The following is a 25,675-nucleotide window of genomic DNA, read 5'->3' as shown; positions in this document are numbered from 1 at the left end:
TACGGAATAATACAGATTTTACACGTTTTCTTTGCTACTTGCTATATTGACAAACCTATAATATTAGACTACTTTAAATCAGTGTTCAAAATCAATCCATGTGATAGGGGAAGTGGGTTGGTTGGTGCAGCTAAGCTCGTCCAGGGCGGGCACAGATGACTCCCAGGATGGGCCAGGCCCCCCAAAGCCCCCCCATTACGCCAGGACTGCTTGAAACTGCCAACAAACAAAAATGTGTTTAGGTGAAATAGATTTAGTTCACGTGAAAAAAAAACAACCTGCCTCCTGCTCGGTATCGATGTTCTCAGAAATTAAAGCAGATAACAGTCCTTGGTCCACCGTCTATTAATACTGACTGTATTTGATACATAAAAGTTATAATATTATTGTTGTAGTGTTTATTTTAACTCTTTAACAACCATTTTGATTTTACTGTGTGTTCATTTTCAACGCTGCAGTTTGTGGTGGTGGTGAATTGTATTACATTGTACTGACAATTCTATTATTTTATTCACAAAAATCTATAGTTCTGCATACTTATATGTACACTGCAAAAAATGAATTCTAACCAAGTGTTATTGATCTCATATTAAGATTAAAAAATCTATTTGGTATTGTTTTTAGTATGAAAAGACTTACCTAGCGCCCTCTCAAAAGAGCATTTTGACTTAATTTAAGAAGACTTAAATTAAGTCTTTTCCATGCAGAGGAGAATACACAGGTTGTTGGACAACCTGTGTATTCTCCTCTGCATGGAAATATCCTCCATCCAAGGCTACCAACAGTTCAGTTGTATTCTCAGTTATCAGATTTGAAGGTTTCTAAAATATAACAATAGGTTGCACTGAATCCTTTTAATTTTCTTTAATTTGTCCAGCTAGCTTTTCAGCTGAAATAAGCCATTTAAGCTTAGTTACACAATCTGCATTCTGAAATGTCATGCATGATCAAGGCCAATAGAGCCAGTCAACACGCAGCCACTGTTTCAGCAGTGTGAGCTCTGACAGTGACAGTCCATTTCTGATGTAATATTATTATTTGCACTAGACTGTTCTCATGTTGCGGCATTTCACTTATATGACGTAGGATTCATCAATATGTGGGGGGATTAACATTGTCCCTACCAGAGATGAAAAAAGAAAATAAGCAGAGGCAGGGATATCTGACCATGACAACCATCCATTTCTTCGGAAGACCTGATGCTATCAGATAGAGATAGACAGCTGCCGACATTAGAGAGTGCTTTAGTTCTTTGGTTGCTGAGTGCCAAGAGATGTGTTATAGGAACTGGAATTGGACACAGGCCAGAGTGAAACTGGAGATATATGGATTCTGTATATATGGAGTCTCAAAAAGAGCATTTTGACTTAATTTAAGAAGACTTTAACTTATTTTAAGGAGTCTTATCAAGATCAATTTGCTCAACGCACTGGCAGACAAATTTGCTTGTTTTTAGGACAAATTTGCTTAACGCACTGGCAGACAAATTTGCTTGTTTTCAAGATGAGATGTCTTAAAATAAGTCAAATTTCTTTTAAATTAAGTCAAATGATTTCACAAAAAAGCGCTAGGTAAGTCTCTTTATACTGAAAACAATACCAACTAGTTTTTTTTTATCTTGATATAAGATTAATAACACTTGGTTAGATTTGGTTAGATAAGCAGTTTTTGCAGTGTATGTTTGGAACTTTCTGCTGCTCTATGCCCACAGTTGCCATTTAAGTAAAATGGTGCATCTTCCTATTCAGCTCTGACATAGCCTTTCTGGCATATGTCCTTTCAAATAATTACCAAATTTATACTGTGAAGTTTGAACTTCGTTCCTGGCCTAGGGAGTGTGTCTATTACATTGGGCAATATACAGTACAGTGCTTTAAGAGGGGTTAATCAGGAGCTCCAGTCCTACCAACAAGCCTACCTCAACAGTAAGGCCCACATCATGACACAACATCTTTTCATTCCTCTGCAGAAAAGCAATCTGGTTGTTAATTATTGCACTGACTTTCTTCCTTTCCAGCAGTAATACACAAATAATAATAATAATAATAAAAAAATAGCTGCAAGCAGCAATGAGGGGGCCAAGTAGATAGGCTGGAGTTGCCATGGCAACTCAATGCTGTTACATCAGACATATGACCATAAGCTTTCAGAGTAAGTTTCATGTCTAGCAAGCAAGGAATGCCTGAGATATAAGGTTTGTTTGGTGGCATCGCAGCGGATTTCGATTGGCTGTGTTGGGCAAACGCTTGTGAATATGGCTTAAAAAATCAAGTCATATTTAAGGCTCAGTCTGAACAGTATTAAAATACACTACTAGTAAGTTTTAATTCCAAACACATCCTCTAGAGGTCAAAGGTCACCAGATTTCTTGAGTGTTCTCCTGATGGGGTCATGAGTCTATGTACTAAGTTTGGTTTCAATACATGCAAGGGTTGCTGAGATATGAGCTCACTTCCTGTTTGGCGGCTTAGTCCCAAATTTCAAAAACAGTTTTAGATATGGGTACAAAAAGCACACATTTTGAGAGTCTTAGTCCGAAGATCATGTGTGTCAAGTCCGAAGATCATGTGTGTCGATCGGACAAAATGTGTGACCTATGAACATTTAGTTTCACTTTCGTTAAATGTGTTGAACTCGGCTTGGTCAAAGGATTCCAATGATACTACATTTTTGAAAATCAGACCAACGGCTCAAAAGTTACATGCATAAACACACGTCCAACTTTGATCTGCTGATGGTGCTAGAGCAGGGGTGGGCAAACTGCGACCCGTGCACCGAGCATTTCATTTAGTTATCAGGCTGCTCGCTATTTTTTGACTGAGAAGACGTTGGTTAATGTAGCTTTACTGCAAACTGCTTTTCACTCTTCTTACAGAACGTTTACAATGTCAATATCAAAACATCATGTTACATAGAGATGATAGGCCTACTCGTTGTCATCTCCTTTGCAGCAGATCTAACTTGAACGTTATGCTCCTCCATTTAATTGGGATCGCGTTTAAGCACTCACGAGAGGGAAAGAGAGCGGAACGTTCCAGCTGGCTTGTCATTGTTGATAATTGATATCTCCTTTTATAAGAAACTTTTAAAAGGGAATCATGAACGCAACAGTAGTTCCCACTACTGACCATTTATAAACGGTGAGAGGGCACAGCCATAGGTACAGAAGCCATAGCGGAGCAGAGCTGGGAGAAGATCATTGGGAACTAAACGTGAAATGTTCTTAAAGCGACAGTGCACAATTTATAAATTTGTTAAACTGCACCAAATTAGCAGTATGTTTTTAATATTTTTAATCAAAACTACATTTGATACTAAATGATAGGATATAAAAAAATTTCCACCGACCAATTTTCAAAACCCAATGTGGCCCTTGAGCCAAAAAGTTTGCCCACCTCTGTGCTAGAGCCTATGAGGTGCCGACATGAAACTTGGTGAAATGAATCATGGGACTGTCCCCAATCAGTGTGCCAAATTTCAAAACTTTTTACCAGACGGTTCTATGGGCTGCCTGCCATAGACTTCCATGGCGGAATAATAATAATAATAGGGAAGAAAACGTACACGCACAATAGGTTCCCTGAAGCTTCACTGCTTGGCCCCCAATACGACTAAAAAATCGTGTGGTAAGAGTAGGTTCAAATGTTGTTATGTGCAATGCCAGAAAATGCTTTATGGCTTATTTTTCATTTACTACACATCTGATTTTATTATTATTCACCATTACAAAATTGCCATGTGAAAAGTTTTGAGGGGAAATGTAAAAATATATTTTATTGCACAGAAAGGATTAAATACAATCTATGTACTTCATAATAAGGTTTGTTAACAAACCATTTATGAGGTGTTACTAAATTGTTAGTTAACTCTGAAGTATTCCTTAGATAATGTTAGTAGATTTACTAAGAAGTAGTTTATGTACTTCTGTAAATGCTTAATAAAGCATTCTTTATACAGTATAAACCATCATGTATTTATTAGTCATTAGATAGCACTTATAGATTACTTAAAAATAGTTCATGAGACATACAAATATTGTATGCAATATTTAATTTGACTAACACGTTTATTAAGCCCATAGCTGATAAAAATGTCAAAAATACCTCATGTAAACAATAAACAATATTTATTACACCTTTCTTAACAGTTGTTAGGCTGTTTTGAACCCAGGTCTTCTGCTTCAAAGGCTAGATTGCTACCCATTATGATACCTTTGATATAGTACTGACCTACCGGAACACTTACATTTATTATATCAGCCCAGAGAGGATGTAATTGTTTTAACAGAAACAAATATCTTGTCTGGAAGGCAAAAGCCACGTGCAAAATTTTAAGTGTTTGGAATAATGATAAATTAATATTCCCTTATTATTATAGAATAATACATTATTATTCCCATATTGTAAAGGATAATGTGTAGAACCCTGGTCTTTATAGGGAAAATAAGTCCCGACAGGGCAAACCGGGTCTTGCTTCGCCCTGAAGGGACTTATTTCCCATTAATGACCACCGTTCTATACATTATCCCGCTTATTATACGGCTGCTTGCCAAAACGAAAAAAAAAAAAAACCTCCACATGATATGTCTCTTCACATTTATTTGTTGCCGTTTCGTGGTGGCTTTTGCTAAGAAACAAATAGTTCGCAACACACGCTGAACTTGAATCAAAGATTATTTAGAACACAACTAATCAACCGTTTGCTTTCACTTTTGAATGAAGTTCCATTGCAAGAAGTGACCGGACTTCTTGTGGCGTGATGTGAAAGATGTGAATCTGAAGCACAAAACCAGTTGCCATTGACAGTGGTCATTATATGTTTCAATGGTCATTATATGGTGCATATTTGACCGTAGAATGTTGAGAACTCCATTCAAGTCAATGGAGAGTTCTACTAGCATTGTGAAGAGCTGTATAATAAATACAAATAATTAATATACATATGTGAAGCATTCCACATTGTATGTATAACCTATGAGCATTGCCACAAGGATTCAGTGAAGCTGTAAATCAATGGAGGTCCAAACGTAAACAATAGTATTGTGCTCCAAAAAAAATATCTTCCCTTGACAAACCAAGATATTTTTTGGTGTAAGCATTCCTCAAGATTAGAAGGTAAAATTGACCATATTCATAACATACAATATTACAAAAATTGGTTTAGAAAGGTATATCTATAAAATTATACCTGTCACGGTCTGACTCGGCAACAGGTAGTGGTTGTCAATGGCTCTTGTTGTTGGGAATGGAGGTTGGTAGCTGCAAGGGAAGTGTAGCATATTTATAGTTCCAGCTGTGCATAGAATGTCGTTTACTGCACAATAGTACAGTGAGAGTAAAGCTTAAGAGCATACACTCGCTCTCTCTCCAACAATGTTGTCAGATGGAATTTATACAGTACAACAATTTGGATTAAAGTGGAGTACACATGCAATTTGACTCCATCCCAAACCACCCTGTTCATGCAAACTACCAGACCACTAATTTTGTAGGCTAACCCTCATAATTAATTTAACAGGTACCGAAATAGCCTTATAAATTTATAATAAAAAATGATACCTAAAAAGTAAACTGTTAAAAAGACCTAGCTTACCTAGCTAGCGAGCAAAAAACCAAAGACAACTAGGTTGGAGACCTGTAATGTCTGAGACCTGACTCTGACACCTAAGGGTGTCCTAATATGAAGAAAGCAGTGGAAAAGTAGACAGGTATTTTTTATGTGCGGCAACTCCAATACACTCTCATGATTGGTTTCACTGTCGTGCCTCCTGTTATTAGATATTATCTTACATAGCCTACCGATAACTGCTGGCTATCAGAGGGGGGATGCTTTTGAAATGTTTTATAATCACTTCTTTGGTGACCCTTACATTTCCACTTGAAACCCTGAAATATGTTTTCCCTGAATAAAACTTCAAACCCGGTAAGAAGTTTGTCTAGCCATCCACATCCTATATTCCAATAATCTCAGTTTTCACAAAAATAATTTACAAACCAGAAAATAGTCCATACAGTTGACCATGAAGCCTCTATTTCTCACAGCTGTTGCACTAGATATCTTAAATAGCCAACAACATAAAGGGAAAGTGTAGTCAGCTGTTCATTTGCGTAGGCCTATTACAGATTATTTCTTTACTGCTAGTTGATTGATCAAACAAGTCCTTTCTCTTCATCCTCTGCAAATTATAGGTAGTTTAGAAGAGAGCAATTTTAATAAATTATTGGTAGGGTAAGCAATGCTAAGAGATTTGTAACATGCAACACTTTTTGTAACATTCAGCAAATATTTCCTCACTTAATGTAATTTGCTTTGGACAACCTGTGTATTCTCCTCTGCATGGAAATATCCTCCATCCAAGGCTACCAACAGTTCAGTTGTATTCTCAGTTATCAGATTTGAAGGTTTCTAAAATATAACAATAGGTTGCACTGAATCCTTTTAATTTTCTTTAATTTGTCCAGCTAGCTTTTCAGCTGAAATAAGCCATTTAAGCTTAGTTACACAATCTGCATTCTGAAATGTCATGCATGATCAAGGCCAATAGAGCCAGTCAACACGCAGCCACTGTTTCAGCAGTGTGAGCTCTGACAGTGACAGTCCATTTCTGATGTAATATTATTATTTGCACTAGACTGTTCTCATGTTGCGGCATTTCACTTATATGACGTAGGATTCATCAATATGTGGGGGGATTAACATTGTCCCTACCAGAGATGAAAAAAGAAAATAAGCAGAGGCAGGGATATCTGACCATGACAACCATCCATTTCTTCGGAAGACCTGATGCTATCAGATAGAGATAGACAGCTGCCGACATTAGAGAGTGCTTTAGTTCTTTGGTTGCTGAGTGCCAAGAGATGTGTTATAGGAACTGGAATTGGACACAGGCCAGAGTGAAACTGGAGATATATGGATTCTGTATATATGGAGTCTCAAAAAGAGCATTTTGACTTAATTTAAGAAGACTTTAACTTATTTTAAGGAGTCTTATCAAGATCAATTTGCTCAACGCACTGGCAGACAAATTTGCTTGTTTTTAGGACAAATTTGCTTAACGCACTGGCAGACAAATTTGCTTGTTTTCAAGATGAGATGTCTTAAAATAAGTCAAATTTCTTTTAAATTAAGTCAAATGATTTCACAAAAAAGCGCTAGGTAAGTCTCTTTATACTGAAAACAATACCAACTAGTTTTTTTTATCTTGATATACGATTAATAACACTTGGTTAGATAAGCAGTTTTTGCAGTGTGATATTTAGATAGAATATACAAACTATTGTGTGCACAAGCACATAGCCTCTCTCACTAAACTTGGCTCTTGAATGATATGCTGTTTTGCTTGGCAACAAGAGACGCCAAGAATACGATTGGAACTTTTTTTGGAGGCAGAGAATGAACAAAACAAAAATCAAAATAAAAGATAGAAAACACAATTTGATGACTTTAGTCTACAACCCCAAATTAGAAAAAGTTGGGCCGTTGTGTAAAAGGCAAATAAAAACAGAATGTGAAAACCTACAAGTCTCTAAAGCCCATATTTAACTGCAAAAGGACATAGACAACATATCAAATGTTGAAAATGACAAATTTGACTATTTCATGGAAATATGTTCATTTTGAATTTGATGCCAGCAACATGTTTCAAAAAAAGTTGGGCATTAGCCCTACCATCGGACCTGTCAGTCTCCGTACTGTTGTCCTGTTGCTACCAGGCTTGCCCTTCCAACAGATGTCTTCAAAGCATTATTTTGCTTGCTTGAAGGCAAACTTACAGTGATGTTAACCTATTTAAGTTAGCGGTGTGGTTGTCGTGAGAGCACGATTCATCGGCGCTTGCATAGTGTACGGCCGTAGGCTTATGTACTGTGTGTCTACCATCAGGCTACTCAGCTACGAATAGAGAAAGAATTTCCCCTGTTTGTATATTCACTCCAAGTTGGCCTACCATAACTTCCCAACTCTGCACTGTAGCCCATAAACTGCATGACAGTAGGCTATTTATATTTTTCTGTAAAATAACCAAATGCATTTGTTCAACTTTATGAAGCAGAATTACGCACTAGGCTACTTGGAACGCCACACACTTTGTTTGTGCAGGAGAGAGAATGACAGCGCACGGGGGCAGTGATTACAGAACTTGTACTTGTTGGTACTTGCTGGTTACCAATAAATACTATAATTTTTTTGCAAACAACAAAAACAGAAAGGATGGAGACAGCAAAGCTAGAGATGGGCAGGAACCAGGTCAATTGGTAGGCTATGCTTGACAAAACGTTAGGAGGAGCTGTATGTGTGGATGAATGAAGCACGATTCTGCTTTACTAATGTTAAAGCCTGCACACTGTTTAAAGTCACAAAGTGGTAAACTAAAAGTAAACCAAAGGTAAATATAGCCTGTATAAAGTTGTATAAAGTTGACCAAATGAATATGGGCTGTTAGGCATGAATAAAGTATTTTGTTGGCTACATTATTAGCTGACCAATGGATGGACTTGCAATTGCAAAACGGACGACTAGGCCTACTGCAACCCGAATGTTGACATTTTCCTGTATTTACAGCGCGAGGCCTTTATTTTACTCCCCCTACCCTGCAAGAAATAAGGAAATTAAGGATAAACGTGGTGTGCAGAGGGGTAGGTGCCTGAAGTCTGAAGACTGAGAGCTACATGGAAAAATATGCACCAAAAAAGCCACTTTGAAATTTTGCTGTTTTCATGAATACAAAAGTTGGGTGACAATCCCCCCTAGACTAGAAAAACAACAAAGAATAAAAAGACATGACCTTCCCCTATTTTCCTTACCTTCCTAACCTTAGTGCTGTCAATCACACGTGCTGCCACTCAATTAGTTAGCTTAAGTATCTATCTATAAATTACAGGAACGTCTGTGTGTTAGTGTGTGTGTTAACTGCATAGCTGTCAAACCGTTTATCCAATTGATTTCAAACTTGGCAGGTCGCTACGGGCACGAGTTAGTGTAGTGCCAAGTTTGACATTGTTTGGATAAGAAATGCAAAAGATATTGGTAAATATATCAGTAAAAGCAGCACACATTGGCTTTCGCCGCTCTACTGTAGCCACTCCCTCTCTTACACAGCACTGTAGGCTACCAGAGTAGATATACTGTAAGCAAGGCTTTGGCAGATCTGAATCAGTGTAGGCTACACGGCTTAAAAGGTGTGCCAGATGTGTGGATGATTATCATGCCTGACCTCAACAGTAAAGACTCCCTGTATACGGTTTGCTTGCATAAAATGATTCTGCGGATTTTGCAACAACACACCAACAAACACATGTAGTGGCTATTCAAAACGACATACAAACACTTTCAATAGCCCAGGCTACTTTGGACTGTCCGTAATCTTTGAATAAACAAAAAAACAATTCCGACTGCAAGGTCCCAAATTGAAAGAGCGATAATGATCCCAAATACCACACATTCAAAGCATGACCCACTACAGACAAGGAGTGACAGACAGAGCGTGATGTCACTTATAGGCTACCAGAGACTGTTAAGTCACATCGTTGCAAATTTCTGATGATGCATCATTCCACAAAATGGTGTGTCTTCTCTAGCATCAAGTTATTCAATAGACATACAGCAACATATAGCCTTGACTCAAAACAGCTGTTTGATCTGTCATTTTGATCTGTAAAAAAATGTCACCTGCAGCCATATGCTCACTGCACATTTATTATATTAAAGCCTGATATAATATTCATTATTCATTACTGAATGCTTAGCTGGAATTATGTTTTTCCCTATCATACAAGGATACAAGGAAGTTTATTGTAACATGCATATAGTTACTGGAAGTAAGAAATGCAGTGAAATTATGTCTGGTGTCAGCCTATTTTGGGCATTTATATAAATGTAGCGTGACAAGTGTGTTTGCATTTATGGGGGGGGGGGGGGAGGGTAAAAAGTGCAGTAGAAGAGGGGTTTAGTAGATTAAGTGGCAAGGGCTGCATAAGAAAGGTGAGGGAGGATTGGGATGGGGGGGGGGGGGGGGGGGAGGCACCAACAAGGAGCACCCAAGAGCAACAGGGGCAAGGAAAAACTAGATAGTGATAGTGTGCTGTGTATGTGGGGAGAGGGCAGTGTGCAATATGTGTGTTGGAGAAGCTTCCTCATGAGACAATGTGCTGTGTATTGGCAATTGGGGGGGGGGGGGGGGGGCAGTGTGCTGTAAGTATGTTGGGGATGTGTGTTGGAGAAGCTTCCTGATGAAATAATGTGCTGTGTATTTAGGGGAGGGGGGGGGGGGGGCAGTGTGCAGCAAGTATGTAGAGGAGGCTTACTGTATAGCAAGCAGTGTGCTGTATGTATGTGAGGTGATGACAGTGATGATGTAAGTGTGTGTGTTTTGTGTGTGTGTGTCATCATCCTATTTTTAAAGCAGGCCTACCTGCGGGCATGTAATTGGGCTACAGGTTTTTCTACAGGAATATCATGTTTGAACGGGCACTTCATTAGTACACATAAATTACAATTGGACATCTCTATTCTCCGATTCTGTAATGTTGATAAGTTTTGAATTCTGTGCACCAAAATATCTTGCTCGACAATTCTCTTTGTATCTTTATTAGTCTAAAGTGATTTGTTCTGCATGTGTTTTCTCTTATAATGTACATGATGTGGCATAAGCTACAAGGGGCCTAAATTCTCCTTGGGAAACTAGGCTATAATTATCTCCCAATGTGTGTGTAAAAACATAGTATGGTATGTATGAACAGGCCGCACTTTGGTAAAACCACAGATTGCCTGCCGCAGAGAATGGCAAGTTGCGATTTTCTGTGTCATACATAGGTGTTGGGTGGGTGTTTGGGTGTTTCATGTAACAAGATGGGAGGAGAAGCGGGAAGTGAGCCTAATTAAAACTGACAGTGAAAGCCCACCTTGACTTTGCAGTGAAAAATTGCTGCCTTTTAAAAGTAGGTGGAATCCAAATGCCATTAAATGCTTAATAAGAGAAACTTTTAGACAGCAGAATTCAACACGTATTCAAAGCATCAGTTTTGGTTTTTTGTATTATGTCAAATTTTGTTTGCCTATCTAATGACTTATGTTCACTTTCACATCATTCACTTAAACTTTCCTATCTAGACTAGGCTATTAAATCTGTATAGTGTACATGCACAAATAGTTCAAGTAACTTTTTCTTAAGGGGAGTAGAACTACTGCTCTGCGTTTCTCTGCTTGTTGATATCTTCTTATCGTGTATTGTACTATTTCTTGACCGCTAAACTTTTCTTTCCTTTTAATGTTGTCATCAATTGACTCCAATGCTTGTGATTGAATTATACTGTTCAGTTGTGGGCACCTCAAATCATGCTAGAGAGTGGAGAGAGGGCGCTGATTGCGTGATGAAATGCAGCTAATGAAGAAGCAAAGTGGGCGGTTTCTGCGAAACGTGCTGATTACGCTGCATTTGCAAATGTACATCTGGTCCTGAGAATAGGGCTGTGATGTTTGTTGCTACCTGTTATGTTTGACATGACTGTGACAATGACACATTCTGATTGGTTTATGTCTGTATGCCAGGATGTGAGTGGGGAAGTTAGTTTAGTTAGTTTGATTTATTGAATAAATGGAGTAAGCTTCGATTAGAGCTCTGCATGTCAGTCTGTTTATTCCTATAACATTGGTGACAAGGATGGCTGACTGTTCTCATCCTCTCCTTTCTTGGCTCAGTCCTGAGAATCTCCTGTACCATGGATTCGTTGGATCAATTCGTTTGAAACATATCTCCTAGCGGCCGGCTTGGAAAAAATGAGTCTGAAAGGAGGAAGTGCACTGCTGCATTGCTGCAAGGCAATAGCTTTGTCAACAACCATACAGCAAACTATAGTAAAAAAAAGATAAAACAGCAAGCCAACTAATGTTACTTACTAGTCCAGTAGAAAGAGGGCCACCTCAGTGTATGTCTTGAATCCTGTCAAAGAGAGAGCTCTCACCAAATGTATATGTCCCAGGTTAAGTCTTTCCCAGCTTTTTGCTTGGTCACTTTCTCTTTTCCCCTTCTTCAATTCCTTCATCAGAATTTTCTTTGGTGATTCACCTTTACATGTGCACACTAGCTAATTTGTTATCTTGAGTAGTTAACTAGACTTCATACTATGACTTAATTTATTGAGGTTAAAATTGGTGGTACATTCGAAAAAACAAATTATATGCTGTTCACTCACTCTCATTCCAATGTAAAATATTTGCCTCAAATCATTACCTCACAAGGACAAGAAATAGAGAAGGTGTCAGGGTACAAATACTTGGGTTTTTTACTAGACGAAAATCTTTTATTTAGCCCTGATGTAACCAATTTGGTAAAACTTATAGTCAAGCTAGGTTTCTATTTTAGAAATAAGGCTTGTTTTAATTTAAAAGCTAGAAAAGAACTTGTGGCAGCCACATTTTTATAAGTACTAGATTATGGTGACACTCTTTATATGCATGCTGCAAAGTCTGTGTTGCGCTCGCTGGATTCTGTCTATCATTCTACGTTACGTTTCATAACTAAAGCAGAGTACTCTACACATCATTGCAATTTATACACTTTATCTGGCTGGCACCCATTATCATTGTGTAGGCAGCGTCACCATCACTGGCTCATTTGCATTTATAAAGCAGTTATTGGATTGCTACCATCTTATTTATCAGTTTTCTCCCTTGCAGCTAACAACAGGTATATCCTCAGGTCTAACAGTAGCATTCTATTCAATGTGCCTACTGTTAGATCTGATTTTGTCAAAAACAGCATTTAGTTATAATGCCCCTTCACCTGGAATGCATTTCAGAAACAGTTGAAACTTAGTATGTTCATTACACTTTCTGATTTTAAAAAATGTGTCTCAGACATTTTAAATTATCAATGTGAATATGTTTAGATTGTCTTTTTAACCCATATATGTTACCTGTTTTGTTGCTTGTATGGTGTTTACTGTATGTGTTGTACTGTACATTGTGTGTTTTAGTTTTGTATGTAATGCCTTGTGTTGTAGATTGTGTGTTTTAGCTTTATACTGTATGTGATGTCTTTTTTAGTTAAGTGTTGCCTTTCTTGGCCAGGACTCACTTGGAAAAGAGGCTATTGTCTCAATGTGACTACCTTGGTTAAAATAAAGGATAGGTAAAAAATAAAACAAAAAAATAAAATACATGGTGATGTGGTACTGTTGTTTCAAAAAAGGCTTTCAAATTTCTTAGAGCCTAGCAGAGCAAAACTACATAGTGAGAATGTACTTCAGGTACTCAGCCTGAAACACAGATGTGTCACCCTATAACCTTACTTTGTACCATAAAATGAATGTGAAACTTTTATATTGTTAAATAATTCCACTTTCAAATAAGAGCATTATCACCAATAAAAAAAGCCATAGTAAAAGTGTGGATTGGATTACAATAGAGGCTGATATTGAACAGAATAGGACAAGGAGGAGAACCATGAGGTGAAGTAGGAAGAGGTAGGGGGAAATCAACAATGTGTCAGTAACACAATACAGTAACCGATGATGACATCAGAGTGACTGAGGTTGCCTATATGTTGTCCTCAATGGGATGAACATAAGCAAGTCTTGGCCAAAGGTTTCAACCAAATCTGAGCTGCTATACAGATGCAGGTGTCTGAAAGGAGACCTGGGCAACATTAGGCCCATAGGCCAGACCCGGCCCGCACAACACTTTCATCCGGCCTGCAATGGGAAAAACAACTGCGCCACACTGTTATTTTATGCAAACCTTGATGTAGCCAATGCTACTGCTATTAACTTCAATTCAACATTGGGCGCTGTCCATAATTGAAATTGTTGAGGATCTATAAACATTACTCTTCACAAACTTAACAAAACAATGAGAAATCGAAATGAATATGGCAGAATTTTGCGTGTGTAATACAGGAGACATCTCAGTTTTTTGTGACAAGTGTCTGAAATGAAAATGTTTAAAACACCAAGAAAGTATAAGAGAATCAGCCAAGGCTAATAGATATTTGGATACTAAACATGTATTATGAAGTTACAAAGTTATGCCACACATTCTATCATCATGCACGAGAGGGAAAAAAAGATCTATGTCGGGACTATGGTTGGATCATAGACTATGCTCCAAAATCAATTATAAAACATACTGGCAAGACTCTATCTTGCACTCAGGCGCAATTGACTTTGTACACTGGCGCTTGTATAATTCCTATTTTGCCTTCGACACACATTGGAATTTTCCCTCCACAGTTGCACGTCTGTAAATTAGGGAATGAACTTGCACTCCCGGGGGTGGTTCAGCGAAAAGAGGAGGCGTGTTCAGGCGCAAATGCTATTTTGCTGTTTCAGAAAGCAATTCCGCCACAGACCAGGAAAAACCTAGTCTAAAGTCAGTGGCGCTTATTCAGATGCTATTTTAAGGGCGCATGCTTGGCCATAATGTAGCATGTGCACAATGCTACATGTAAACACTTTGCTTCTCTCATATACACGGAAGCAGTTCCCATTTTTGCAAACCATACATAATTACAAGGAAAAATAATACCACACGAGGGAAATCATTGTGGTGTCCATGAAGATGTGAAAAAATAGGCATAAATCTAGCATACACAGTTACCCAAATTATTCAGGCTAATTCTAGTAATGACGGATCAAACTAACCTGCTTAACCAAAAGTGGCAAGACACATAGGTATATAAGGACACCTGACAATGTGGGTTGTCCGTCAAGAACCAGGAAACAAAATTCTGAAGACGGCAAAATCACCTTTACCATCATGTAAGTTCATTAAAAACCTTACTGTTTAACTTCAATGAGATGGGGTTTGGCGTTAGCCAGGCTAAGAAAATGCACTGATATACAGTACATCAACCACAAGGGAACCCATCCGATCAACATACAAGTCATTTGTGATACTACTTGTAAAATCACCCTAATTGCGAATTACCCTGGCTCAAGCCACGACTCATTCATACTGGCAATCTCTGCCTTCCCTGCCATCTTCAAGGGGAATCCCCCCTTTGATGGATGGCTGTTAGGGGACAACGGCTATCCGTTAAAGACATGGCTGATGACACCATTCATTATGCTAGTAACAGTGCATGAAAACACACAGAAACACGCAGTGTAATTGAACGGACATTCGGCATACTGAAAATGCACTTCAGGTGCTTGGATAAGTCAGGAGGCACTTTACAGTACAGTCCTCAAAAAGTCGCAGCATTCTTTGTGGCATGTTGTGTTTACAACATTTCCATGAATCGTGCATGGGCGTAGGTTTAGGGTGGGACGCTAGTGACTAGTCCCAATCAGAATTTTGAGATGACAATTTAATTGTCCCCACCAACATTTTAGCGAACTCCTTTGTGCTATTTGGACATTGAGCGAGTGAGTGTGTATGCTAAATTATCAGGGATGTCTACCAATACATAACCCAAAAAAGGCCAGTGTAAAACATTGTAATATTCCCTTTGCCCTTCAGCATGCACATTTTGCCCCTTTTTGAGCTTTGAAGATCAGCTATGCCACCAAAGAAGAAAAGGAACATTCAAAGCTTTTTCATTATGCAGAGTCTAAGTAGGCAAAGTAACTACAGACTGTGGCAACTGGTGACAAGGCTTTCAAATACGGATTTTACTAAGGAAAATAGCATTAACTGTTAGAAATAGCAAATAGCATTAACTAGGGCTGGGACAACGCGTCAACATAATCGATGACATCAACGCAAAAAATACGTCGACGCAAAATATGCGTGTCGATTCTTCAGACCCAAAACACCGCGCAGGAGTGTAGTAGCAACGCGAGTGGGTAAATATCAAGCATAATGCGTGCCGCCAAATATTTTTATTTTTACACCTTCAGTGTTTCCCATACGTTGACTAATCTGTGATGGGGCGCCACGAAATCAAAACCTGTACTATTTAGGCTAAATTAAAGAAAAGATAAAATCCTTTCATTGAGTTGCGCTTTCTACGCACGCAGCCTTTCCTTGGCCCGCCCGCTCTCTCTCGTAACGAGCCCGCTGCCCCTCCTCTGCATGTGCATTTCACAAAATATTCTTTCACGATTGTTGAAGGATTGCTGTTGCCACATAGAAGCATTGCATAGGACACGGTGGGCTAAATTGCTATTAAATCCGCTTAGCATTGTGACTATTTGTTCAAAACTGCTGCATTAAAGTTAACTCTGCTAAGGTCTTATCACAACATACAGTAGTACATTGAGGAGCCTAAACCAAGTTAAGTTATGCAATCAAGCAGTATCTCAAAGCTAACGTTAGAATACTGTTTGGATGTCGAGTTTAACATGCTTACTTACAGCTGCTTGTCAATTTCGTTACTCGTTACTCATGCAGGGCTCATTTTATTGACTCTGACACTGAATGTTTGTAAAATCCCGATGTAAATGGCAAAAGTGTTTTCAAAGACTCAAAAGTGCTTGTCCCAAGGAGAAGTACGAACTGTTATTTGAACTAACTACATTATAAATTTCATCCACACATCAGCAGCCTTTTAACTGTGTTTGTGTTACAATTGCAAAGGTTCCCTCACAAACGTCTTAAAGTGACAGGCACTCAGTTAGACCATACACTACTGATCTTTATTGAATGCTATCTCTGACTAAGAATGCATTACTTTGTATTTGTATAGTCTTTTATTTTGGAATTTTAAGAGCAATAAACATATATTGCAATGTTAAGGAATTCATGTTTTCTTCATTCAGATACAGTGGCCATTGCTTTGAAATGACCACATCATTCGCGCATTACGCGGCGTGAAGCTGCGAGAAGCTTTAGTACCACTTTCAGCCACTGTGCGTCGCTCTGCCACTGTACATCGCTCTGCCTGCCGTCCCTTACATAATTGTTGCCGAGAGTAATCCCAGCCTACGAATTCAATAACAAAATAAATCAGGCATAATTAAACATTACCTCGATTTAGGCTACTTGGGTATGGCTTAAGGCTTGACTACACGAAAATCGAAATCGAAATTTGCTGTCTACATTATTGTCAGTGTTGGGGTTAACGCAACTACGCAAATCAAAACAGTGGTGTGATAATTGAGCCAGTAGAGAAATAACTGTTCAGAATTAATCTGTAGCCTTGGGTAGGCTTCTGCAGAAAACAATGTTGTTGCCGATTTAATACTATCTGGCGACGTTTTTAACAGGCTACGCAATAGAGGCTTAGACAACTATGACCCACGTTTTGGTTTCGTAAATTAATTTGCCCTACTTCTTGACTGCAATGTAGTCAATTGACTGCTTGACATGTCATTTTTATTTTTCTGTACGATAAACAATTACATCTGCTTTATGCCGCAGAATTACATTCATATTTGGCTGACTGCAGACGCGCCACTTCCCTCCCCATATTCCAATATTAAGATAGTATAAAGTGCTTTTTGTATAGGCTACTATCATAAAAAAAAAATAGTTAAAACGAATAGCTATTTGCAATTTGACAAAACACTGGTCCTCATTTTGCGAATGCGAGGACGATATGAGCCTGTTGCATTTAGTTAGATGTCCGAGTCACACATAATGTTTGAAAACCACTGGCTCGTAATCACAATAATTTAACACACGACAGTTGGATAACCTACTTCATCATGTCCCCATGCCTACATTTTTGTGTGTAGCATAGAGATCGTTAAAAACAATAAAGTATGGCTCTCCGTTTGGGACATCGAAAACTTTTTTTAATTTGTAATAGACTACCGTCGAAGATGCTGACTTGCAAAAGCCTCGGGATAACACGTTATCTCCACTATCATCAGTCATGCCCCTTGATCAAAGTGGGGAATGAAATAAAAGTTTGATAACCACTGGCTTAACAAGTTACCTGCAGTCCAGAACACAGAATCTATTGCAATATTCTGATGATCGGCGATGATATCGGCAAATGTTTGTTTTCCAAAGTAAGAATTTCACTTCACCATGCACCTTCGACAATACCTGGCCTACCTGGTATCATTACAAACATTATTCTGTGTCCTAAAACTGGCATATTTTATGGCATTGTGTCATGTAAGTTCGTTGCAAAATCTAGAGAAATGTGTGAGGTGGTCAGCGGGGGACAATTGAGACACACATTGGATTGTGTTATTACTTGAACATTCCACACTATCCACAGCTGTGGTAGGCCTATCAGGGGCAGGAGGATTACTGTCAGCGCAGGCTTTATATAAAATTCTTCAACAGAAGGCCTCGAATGTTGTCTTGTTTGTGGAGCGCTTTGCTTCGCTTCTGTAATTTCGGCTTCATTGAAAATGAGGGCTTCCCTCAATGACCCTCCGAGAATAAATAAAGGTTGAATGAATGAATGAATGCAGGCTTGCCCAAAATAAAGGCATGTGGTTTGCGCAGCCTACAGTAAATAACAGACCCGCCAGAATGTGCGTTATGATGCTTTTTTACGAGCAAGATGTTTTGGTACCCTACGCACACTGCATGTTCTTAAATAACAATGATCATCAGTAATATTCGACCATTAATTTGGGTAAATGGGCAAGCGTGACCACCTTGATTGGCTGATTGGCTGATGATTGTAACGCGGGCATGATTCCAAACACCTCCCTTACGATGATGAGTGACAGGTCTCAGAATGCGTGCGCTACACAAGGACTGAAGATGATGAATAACTGGGGCCGTAGGCTATTCACAAAGGCTTTTATCTTACTACTAGGAGTAGGCTACTCCTAAATCGCACTTAAAGATTTTAGATTGGAGTTTTCTCTTAAAAGTTATTCACAAAGCCTTTCAGACAACTCCTAAACTAGGAGTGAGTCTTCGTGGCTATGGATGACGTCATTACTCATGCACGAGCTTGACTGAAGTGACCACCTTGATTGGCTGACGATTGTAACGCGGGAATTCCAAACACCTATCTTCCGATGATGACTGACAGGTGACAGGTCGGAGAATGCGTGCGCTACACAAGTAGTGTGAAGGACGGAAGATGATTAATAACTGAATAAAAAGGCCTAGCCTAAATGAATAAAGAGTAAGGCAAAACAAATAGCTTAGTAGCCTAATGAAACATAGGCCTATGGATCGATGCAGTAGCCTACCTTTGCAACATTATTAAATTAATCTGTCACTATATCCCTAGGCTACGTTTGCAAAGAGGAGAACATTTTAATTTGATTCACAATGAAACGTTACATTTCATTTCCATGTTAACAATGAGTAGTTTGTGTTGTTGTTGGTGGCGTTATTGCATCCCTTTTATGAATGCAAAATTGTTCCCTCACAATTGGAAGCTCCTGTTGCGCATAGGCTATTTCAAAACATCGCAACGTAAAATGCCACAAAAAAGCTGTTTATGAATAGGTCTTAGTGAGTTAGGAGTCCTCTCGACTTAAGCTGTCCCAGACTTAGGTGCTACTTTTAGGTCTAAAATGCTTCGTGAATTACTTTTTGTGAAAAAATTAGGAGTCCTAAAGTTAGGAGTGACACGCCCATTATTTTTAGGAGTTGCTCCTAAATTCGCCAGTTAGGAGCTACTTTTAGCCTTAAAATTCTTTGTGAATATGGCCCCTGAATAAAAAGGCCTAGCCTAAATGAATCAAGGCAAAACAAATAGCCTAGTAGCCCAATGAAACATACGGATTGATGTAGTATCTTGTAACATTATTAAATTATTCTGTTACTATGCCTACGTTTGCAAAAGAGAACATTTTAATTTGATTCACAATAATGTTACATTTAATTTACATGTTGACAATGATTAGCCTAGTTTTGGTTGTTGTTGGCGGCGTTATTGCATGTTAGTTATGCCTACAATGCAAAATTGCTTCCTCGCGATTGGAAGCTCCTGTAGCTGCATAGGATTTCAAAACCGCAGGTTTGTGAATAGGTCTGTGAGTAAGGAGTCCTCTTGACTTCTTTTAAGTTGTCAGAGGTGGGAAGGTGTGATTTTTGGGGGGAAGGGCCGGATTAACTGGGCACAATTGTCTGATGGCCCCCCTTCCCCCCAGCCAACGTGAATCGGGTGGTTAGTTAATAGGCCTATCGTGAAGATTTTTCCTGCCATCTAAGGCACGAGCGCATCTGTGAGGCCAAGCAACATTCCATTTAATTAAACTGCTTTATAGGCTATGCCGAAATAGTTTTCAACATTTTGAATATTAGTGTCGGGTGAATTGAAATGTTCTCAAAGTAGCCTTATGGCTGAAAGCTGCTTGGGACACCCCCCCGTCAAGCAATATAACCATACAAACGCGCTAAGGAGTAATTTTGGCTTTGTCAGAACTGAAGAGCTGTGGACGGCACGGCACGGTATGCCCAATGAAAATAAATTAACGCAACGCAACACAACACAACACAGACCCCGCTTCTCTCGCGTCAGTCACTGACATGAACGAAACACAGAACCCGCTTCTCTCACGGCAGTCACTGACAGTAACCTAGAATAAATGCATGGGGAAAAACACTTCCCCATGACAAAGACATCGTAAAACACTGAAAGTTAATATTTTGTCACTAGCAACATTCATCTGTCCTTTGTCAAATGCATTATGTTCCAAGTACCCTATGCGTAATTCTGCTTCATAAAGTTGAACAAATACATTTGCTTATTTCACAGAAAAATATAAATAGCCAGTCTACAGTGCAGAGTTGGTAAGTTATGGTAGGCCAACCTGCAGTGAACATACAAACAGGGAAAATTATTTCTCTTGCAGCTGAGTAGCCTCAGGTGCGCACGTAGACATAAGGCCGAACATGCAAGCGCCAATGAATCGTGCTCTCACGGCAATCGCGCCGTTAAACTTAAATAGGTTAACATCACTCTAAGTTCGCCTTCAAGCAAGGAAAACGATGATTTGAAGACATCTGTTTTGTTGGAAGGGCAAGGGGTAGCAACAGGGCAACACAGAGACAGGCCCGATGGCAGGGCTGTTATGAGAGTATTAAAATATAGGATATTCTACGGGAAAACATTAAAACGGCAAGACAGCGGGGAAAGTTAAAATACGTGATAAACACGGAAAAAGTTGGCATGCATTGTTTCGGTCCCCGTGCACAGGGATTATTTGTCATACTATTAATCACATATGATTATTTGTGAAATTGTGCAAACAGGCGCAACACATTTGAAAAGGAAGGACTGGTAGCATGCAAGCTCATGGGAAAGATTGATTTAAGAATGTTATCACAAAGTGTGTGGTTGTGGCGCGGGCGGAAGACAATTGGCAGGGGAGGGTCATGTCTTTTTTTAACAATTCTGTCGGAGGGTCATTGAACAATTTCTAGCAGGCAAGAGAGGGTCATGCAACTTCCAACTGAAGCACTCAAAATTCCTCCGGTGGCCCCTTCAATAAATAACGATCAGTCCCTAGATTGCTGCTGGGCTATATGTCTTGGTTCTGTTAACAACTTATTGTCAAACGCATAGCCTATCTCGCGGTTGCATCCATTACAAACAAACATGCAATGTGAACGTCTGGGATTGGGGAGAGCACTAAATGCTCTACTGAATAAGCACGAAGTCAAACCTTTAAATGAAAAACACTATTTAATAATCCAAAAAAATAAACCGCTAATGAAGTAAACTTGTGACCATCAAAAATCGTTTATCGCTCGTAACTCCGTGATACCAGGACGTAACAGGAAGGCATTTGGCTGAGCAACGGAGGTTAATATGCTCCATGTTTTGTCCAAATGATGACTGTCTATCATCGTTGCACTCGGAGAAAACCGGAATGTTTCATTCGTCCCCGTTTCAATCGTCCCGGTTGTACCTACTCAAAACGCAGATAGAACCTTATTATTCTAAGGTAGCGAAATAGCGTTCAGCATGATTCATGCCCAATTAATTCCCCCTGTTAAAGTGTTCGCCTTTGTAGTTTGGTTTCGTGATAGCCTATGATAAACGGCTTATGGCCAAATATGAGAAAACGTTAAAATACAGTAGGCGATAAACCCGGAAAAAGTTGACAGTGATTTTTTCATAATCACTTTGGAGGGTCATAGAAAAATGTATTGCTGGCGAGGGAGGGTCACGTCTTTTTGGACTAATGCTCCCCAAACTCCTCCAGTAGCCCCTTAAATAAATAACGAACAGTCCCTAATGAAGTAAACTTGTGACCATCAAAAATCGTTTATCGCCTGTAGGCCTAATTCCGTGATAACAGGACGTAACAGGAAGGCATTTGGCTGAGCAACAGAGGTTAATACTCTATATTTTGTCCAAATGATGTCTGTCTATCATCGTTGCACTCGGAGAAAACCAGAATGTTTAATTTGTCCTGCGTCTCTACGGCTGCAAACGGGATTCACTCGCAGTTAACCAAATATTTCTTTATTAGGGCAGGCATATTTCTGGCTATTACATTATTTCTAAACCAGTCTGCTAAAGTCTGTAGTGAAGTCTGTGTAGGGTTTTCCAGGCTCCATTTCTTTTTACGAGACACCCTGCTCACTTGAGCCATCTACCGGTTGTTTGGGTTGTTGCAGCGTCTCACTGGAAAAATACAAATTAAAGTCGCGTGATACCGCGTGATCCCACGCGCGGACCGCGAGTGAAGCTGGCCAATTCGAAGCACTGCCCACTGTATGTAAATCAACATGTATAAATTGCTATTAGTCAATTAATGGGGAGATAATCAAATCGAAATTGAATCGGACTGGGAAAATGAATTGTTAGATTAATCGATGCATCGAAAAAATAATCGCTAGATTAATCAATTAGAAAAATAATCGTTTATCCCAGCCTTAAGCTAAACCTATCTTCTGTAAACTTTCAACCAAGGTTAGGAGTCATGTTGAATAGGGGTGTGCCGCACAGACAGTCGCATATAGCACAGAATAGAAGTCACCATCACTGACTGTTAATTGGGCTTGCAGTCACAATAAACAATAGATCTGATACATTTTCCTGTTCCTATATTCTCTTTATGCAGGCTAATGTATTTATGAATGTAGCCTGCACAGTGCAAAGAAATAAAAGATAAACAATAGTGCATTTCCATACTCATAGAAATGAACATTGCAAGACACTTACGTATCTCCTTTTATGATCTCATTCAAGAAAGATTTTCTTTGACTTGTTAGTTTTTTGAACATTTATTTTATCTAATGACATAGCAAACATGATGAATTGAATCCACATATCCTTGCACTATGCAAAACTATTTTCCACTAGCCTAAAACCGTGAGTCTAAAATCCAATTTGCGTTCGCGTTCTCCTTAAAGTGACAGGCACACAATTGGACTTGCACACCTTAATGTGATGATATTGAAGACAAGTGTAGACTAATAATTTAAATATCAATATGATGTATTCAAATTACCAAATATGTTTAGCTATTAGTAATTATGCAGATCATAAAATGCTATAAGTAATTATCACTGTCTGTGTGTGTGTGTGTGTGTGCGTGTGTGTTTGGAGGGTCAATCAAATTCTATGATTGCCACTGATGTGAATGATCACACAATATTCAATATTACTGATGGCGTCAAGGTGGTGGGGGCCCCCAAACCAAATTAAATTTTAAAAAATCGCAAAGGTATCGAAATCGAGATTCTTCACTTGGTATTGGTATTGAAACAATAATTGGTATCGTGACAGCAGGATTTGGGGTTGTGTACCAAAGCTGAGACCAAACCTACGCCCTTGGAATCGTTGATGACATAAATGAGAAAATATAACAGGACTTCAGGAGACGTGATGTTGAACTGCATGTGCCAATACCATTTAACCCAAATACCCCAGCAGCAGCACGGGAGAGGAGAGCTTATTTGACAGAAGAGCTGCATCGTCTATAGTGAGGTAAGCAAAGTAATCTCGGTCTAATGTTAGACTACATTGCAAAAATATCACCATGCATTTATAACCTTGTGATTCAGTGAGAGTGAGCCCAAAACATTGGAAAGTATGTCTTTGTGACATTTCTTTATTTACATTTTGTCAAAAAGAAAAATCAATAGCAAACTGTTAATAAATTAATAAATAAAAAAACACAACGGAAAAAAACGGAAAATGAAAAGTTGAAAAGATTTAAACTCATTTTTTCCCCCTCTGATGGGCATGCCATGTGCGCTACGGCGGGATTGGACACGTGAGGGTCCTGGCAATGCGCGATGTGCTCCTGGTGGAGCAGGTGGACGGAGATGGAATGGGGGGAGGAGGAAGAGGCATAACAGGAGGAGGAACGGTTACAACAGGAGGAGGAAGTGGCACAACAGGAGCAGGTGGTGCGTTTGGAGGCCCACGCACCATGGCTGCAGCAATCCTCTCCAGATTTGAGGGGATGCGCCTGAGACGCCGCAGCAACATCGCCACCCGGTCAAGACGGTCATTAATACTTTGCCGCATTCCAGACAGCTCCCGCTGTACCCATGTCCCGCTGGAGCTGCTGGAACGGGTGGTCCTCCGGTCTGACGATGCTGCCAAGGTGTGTAGTGGGTCTGGATCCTCTGCACCTTTGTGTTTGCGCTGCTCCCTCCTCAGCTGGCCCTTGTGCACTGCTCTGCCTGTGCGCATTGCTATCGAAGCCAGGGTCTTCTTCTTGCAAAACTGCATTACATTGTTTTGAATTATTATATGGCTGTGTTACATTTATTTTAATATCAATAATGATTAAAACGATTTTCATGAGAAATGTCTTTGTAAGTGAACTTGATTTGTAAGTGTACCTTGGGGTTGGACAGCTAGTGTATCGATTTCCAAGCCCCCAAATCCCATGCTTTCAGTGGTGATGGTGAACGCAGCGATGTCCTCTGCTGGCGTCAGGTCCTGAGTAGAAGTATATCCACCTCCAGTTATACGGCCTGTCCGATGGTTGCCAGCAAGCTTGTCTTCTGTCTTCTGACGTCGTTGTAGCGCTTGCGGCACTGGTGCGATGTCCTGGGGATGCCAGCCGTAGAAACAATTGTGGCAATTTCCTCCCACGCCTGTTTAACCAAAGCTAATTTGGGTGGGTTTCTCCCATCCCTATACAATGCCATTTCTCTGTCTTTTACGGCCCCGACGAGAATGTCGGTCTCCTCAGCTGTGAACCGCTCCTGGCGTGCGTGCGCCTGGCAAATCTGCCATTATAATAGCAATCCACCATGGAACAAGCGCACCTACTTTTAACCTGTTGAGGAGTACGGTCACAAATATGTAATGAGATGCAGCTGGGCCCCTGGGAGTACGATCACAGATATGTGATTAGAACGTTTTCGAAAAAGGTTCTATAACATGACGCAACAATTACTCTCAGGGACTTTTCTGCCATTAAACAATTTTAAGAACACTGAAACTATAGAACGTTCGCGTAGAATTCTAGAAGGAGCCAAGAAAATCATTCACTCTCTGGGGAACGACATTGTCTTAAATAATTCACTCAACAGGTTAAAGGGAATGTGAGATGACGCTGTGAGTGCTTTATCGTATGTTACACCCAAACCACACCTATGAGTAATGTAGCTACTTCAGACCAACCCATTTTAGATTTGCGTTGGGCACAAGAGTCATTTATCCCGCCGGCATAATAGCAACAACGCCCGAGATCCGCCCACAAAGCTACTTGCATTTTGCGTTTGAGGGCCCGTATTCACAAAGAAGACTAAAAGTAGCTTCTAACTGGAGAATTTAGGAGAAACTTAAAAATAATGGATGTGTCACTCGTAAGTTTTGACTAAGATTAATTCACGAAACATTTTAGCCCTAAAAGTAGCACCTAAGTCTGGGACAGCTTAAAAAAAGTCGAGA

General features: G+C 39.5%; 2 protein-coding genes across 6 annotated transcripts in view; both read right to left on the bottom strand.

Moving 5' to 3' along the window:
• Window positions 1-25,675, bottom strand: part of kitlga (kit ligand a) — a 111,139-nt gene that overhangs the window by 59,298 nt on the left and 26,166 nt on the right. Inside the window, exon 2 of one of the 5 annotated variants that reach the window (XM_042108869.1) lies at window positions 5,188-5,258. The exons of the other annotated variants lie outside the window; for them this stretch is intronic. The gene's annotated coding sequence lies outside the window, so the exon portion shown is untranslated. The remainder of the gene's footprint in view (window positions 1-5,187; window positions 5,259-25,675) is intronic. 5 annotated transcript variants of the gene reach the window in all.
• Window positions 24,017-25,606, bottom strand: LOC121723323 (mitochondrial fission regulator 1-like). Its single transcript, XM_042108931.1, has 2 exons — window positions 24,616-25,606; window positions 24,017-24,496 (listed from the first exon to the last, which is right to left on the bottom strand). The coding sequence occupies exon 2, from the start codon at window positions 24,461-24,463 to the stop codon at window positions 24,020-24,022; it is 444 nt and encodes a 147-aa protein (XP_041964865.1). The 5' UTR covers window positions 24,464-24,496; window positions 24,616-25,606; the 3' UTR covers window positions 24,017-24,019.

Source organism: Alosa sapidissima, chromosome 11 (assembly GCF_018492685.1).
Source record: "Alosa sapidissima isolate fAloSap1 chromosome 11, fAloSap1.pri, whole genome shotgun sequence".
In the NCBI taxonomy this organism is placed as follows: domain Eukaryota; kingdom Metazoa; phylum Chordata; class Actinopteri; order Clupeiformes; family Clupeidae; genus Alosa; species Alosa sapidissima.
The sequence above is the reverse complement of the archived record's forward strand: the minus strand, read 5'-3'. Positions and strand labels throughout refer to the sequence as shown.

Excerpts from the sequence above, each read along its gene's own strand:
- LOC121723323 (XM_042108931.1), bottom strand. The coding sequence starts at position 24,463 with ATGCGCACAGGCAGAGCAGTGCACAAGGGCCAGCTGAGGAGGGAGCAG.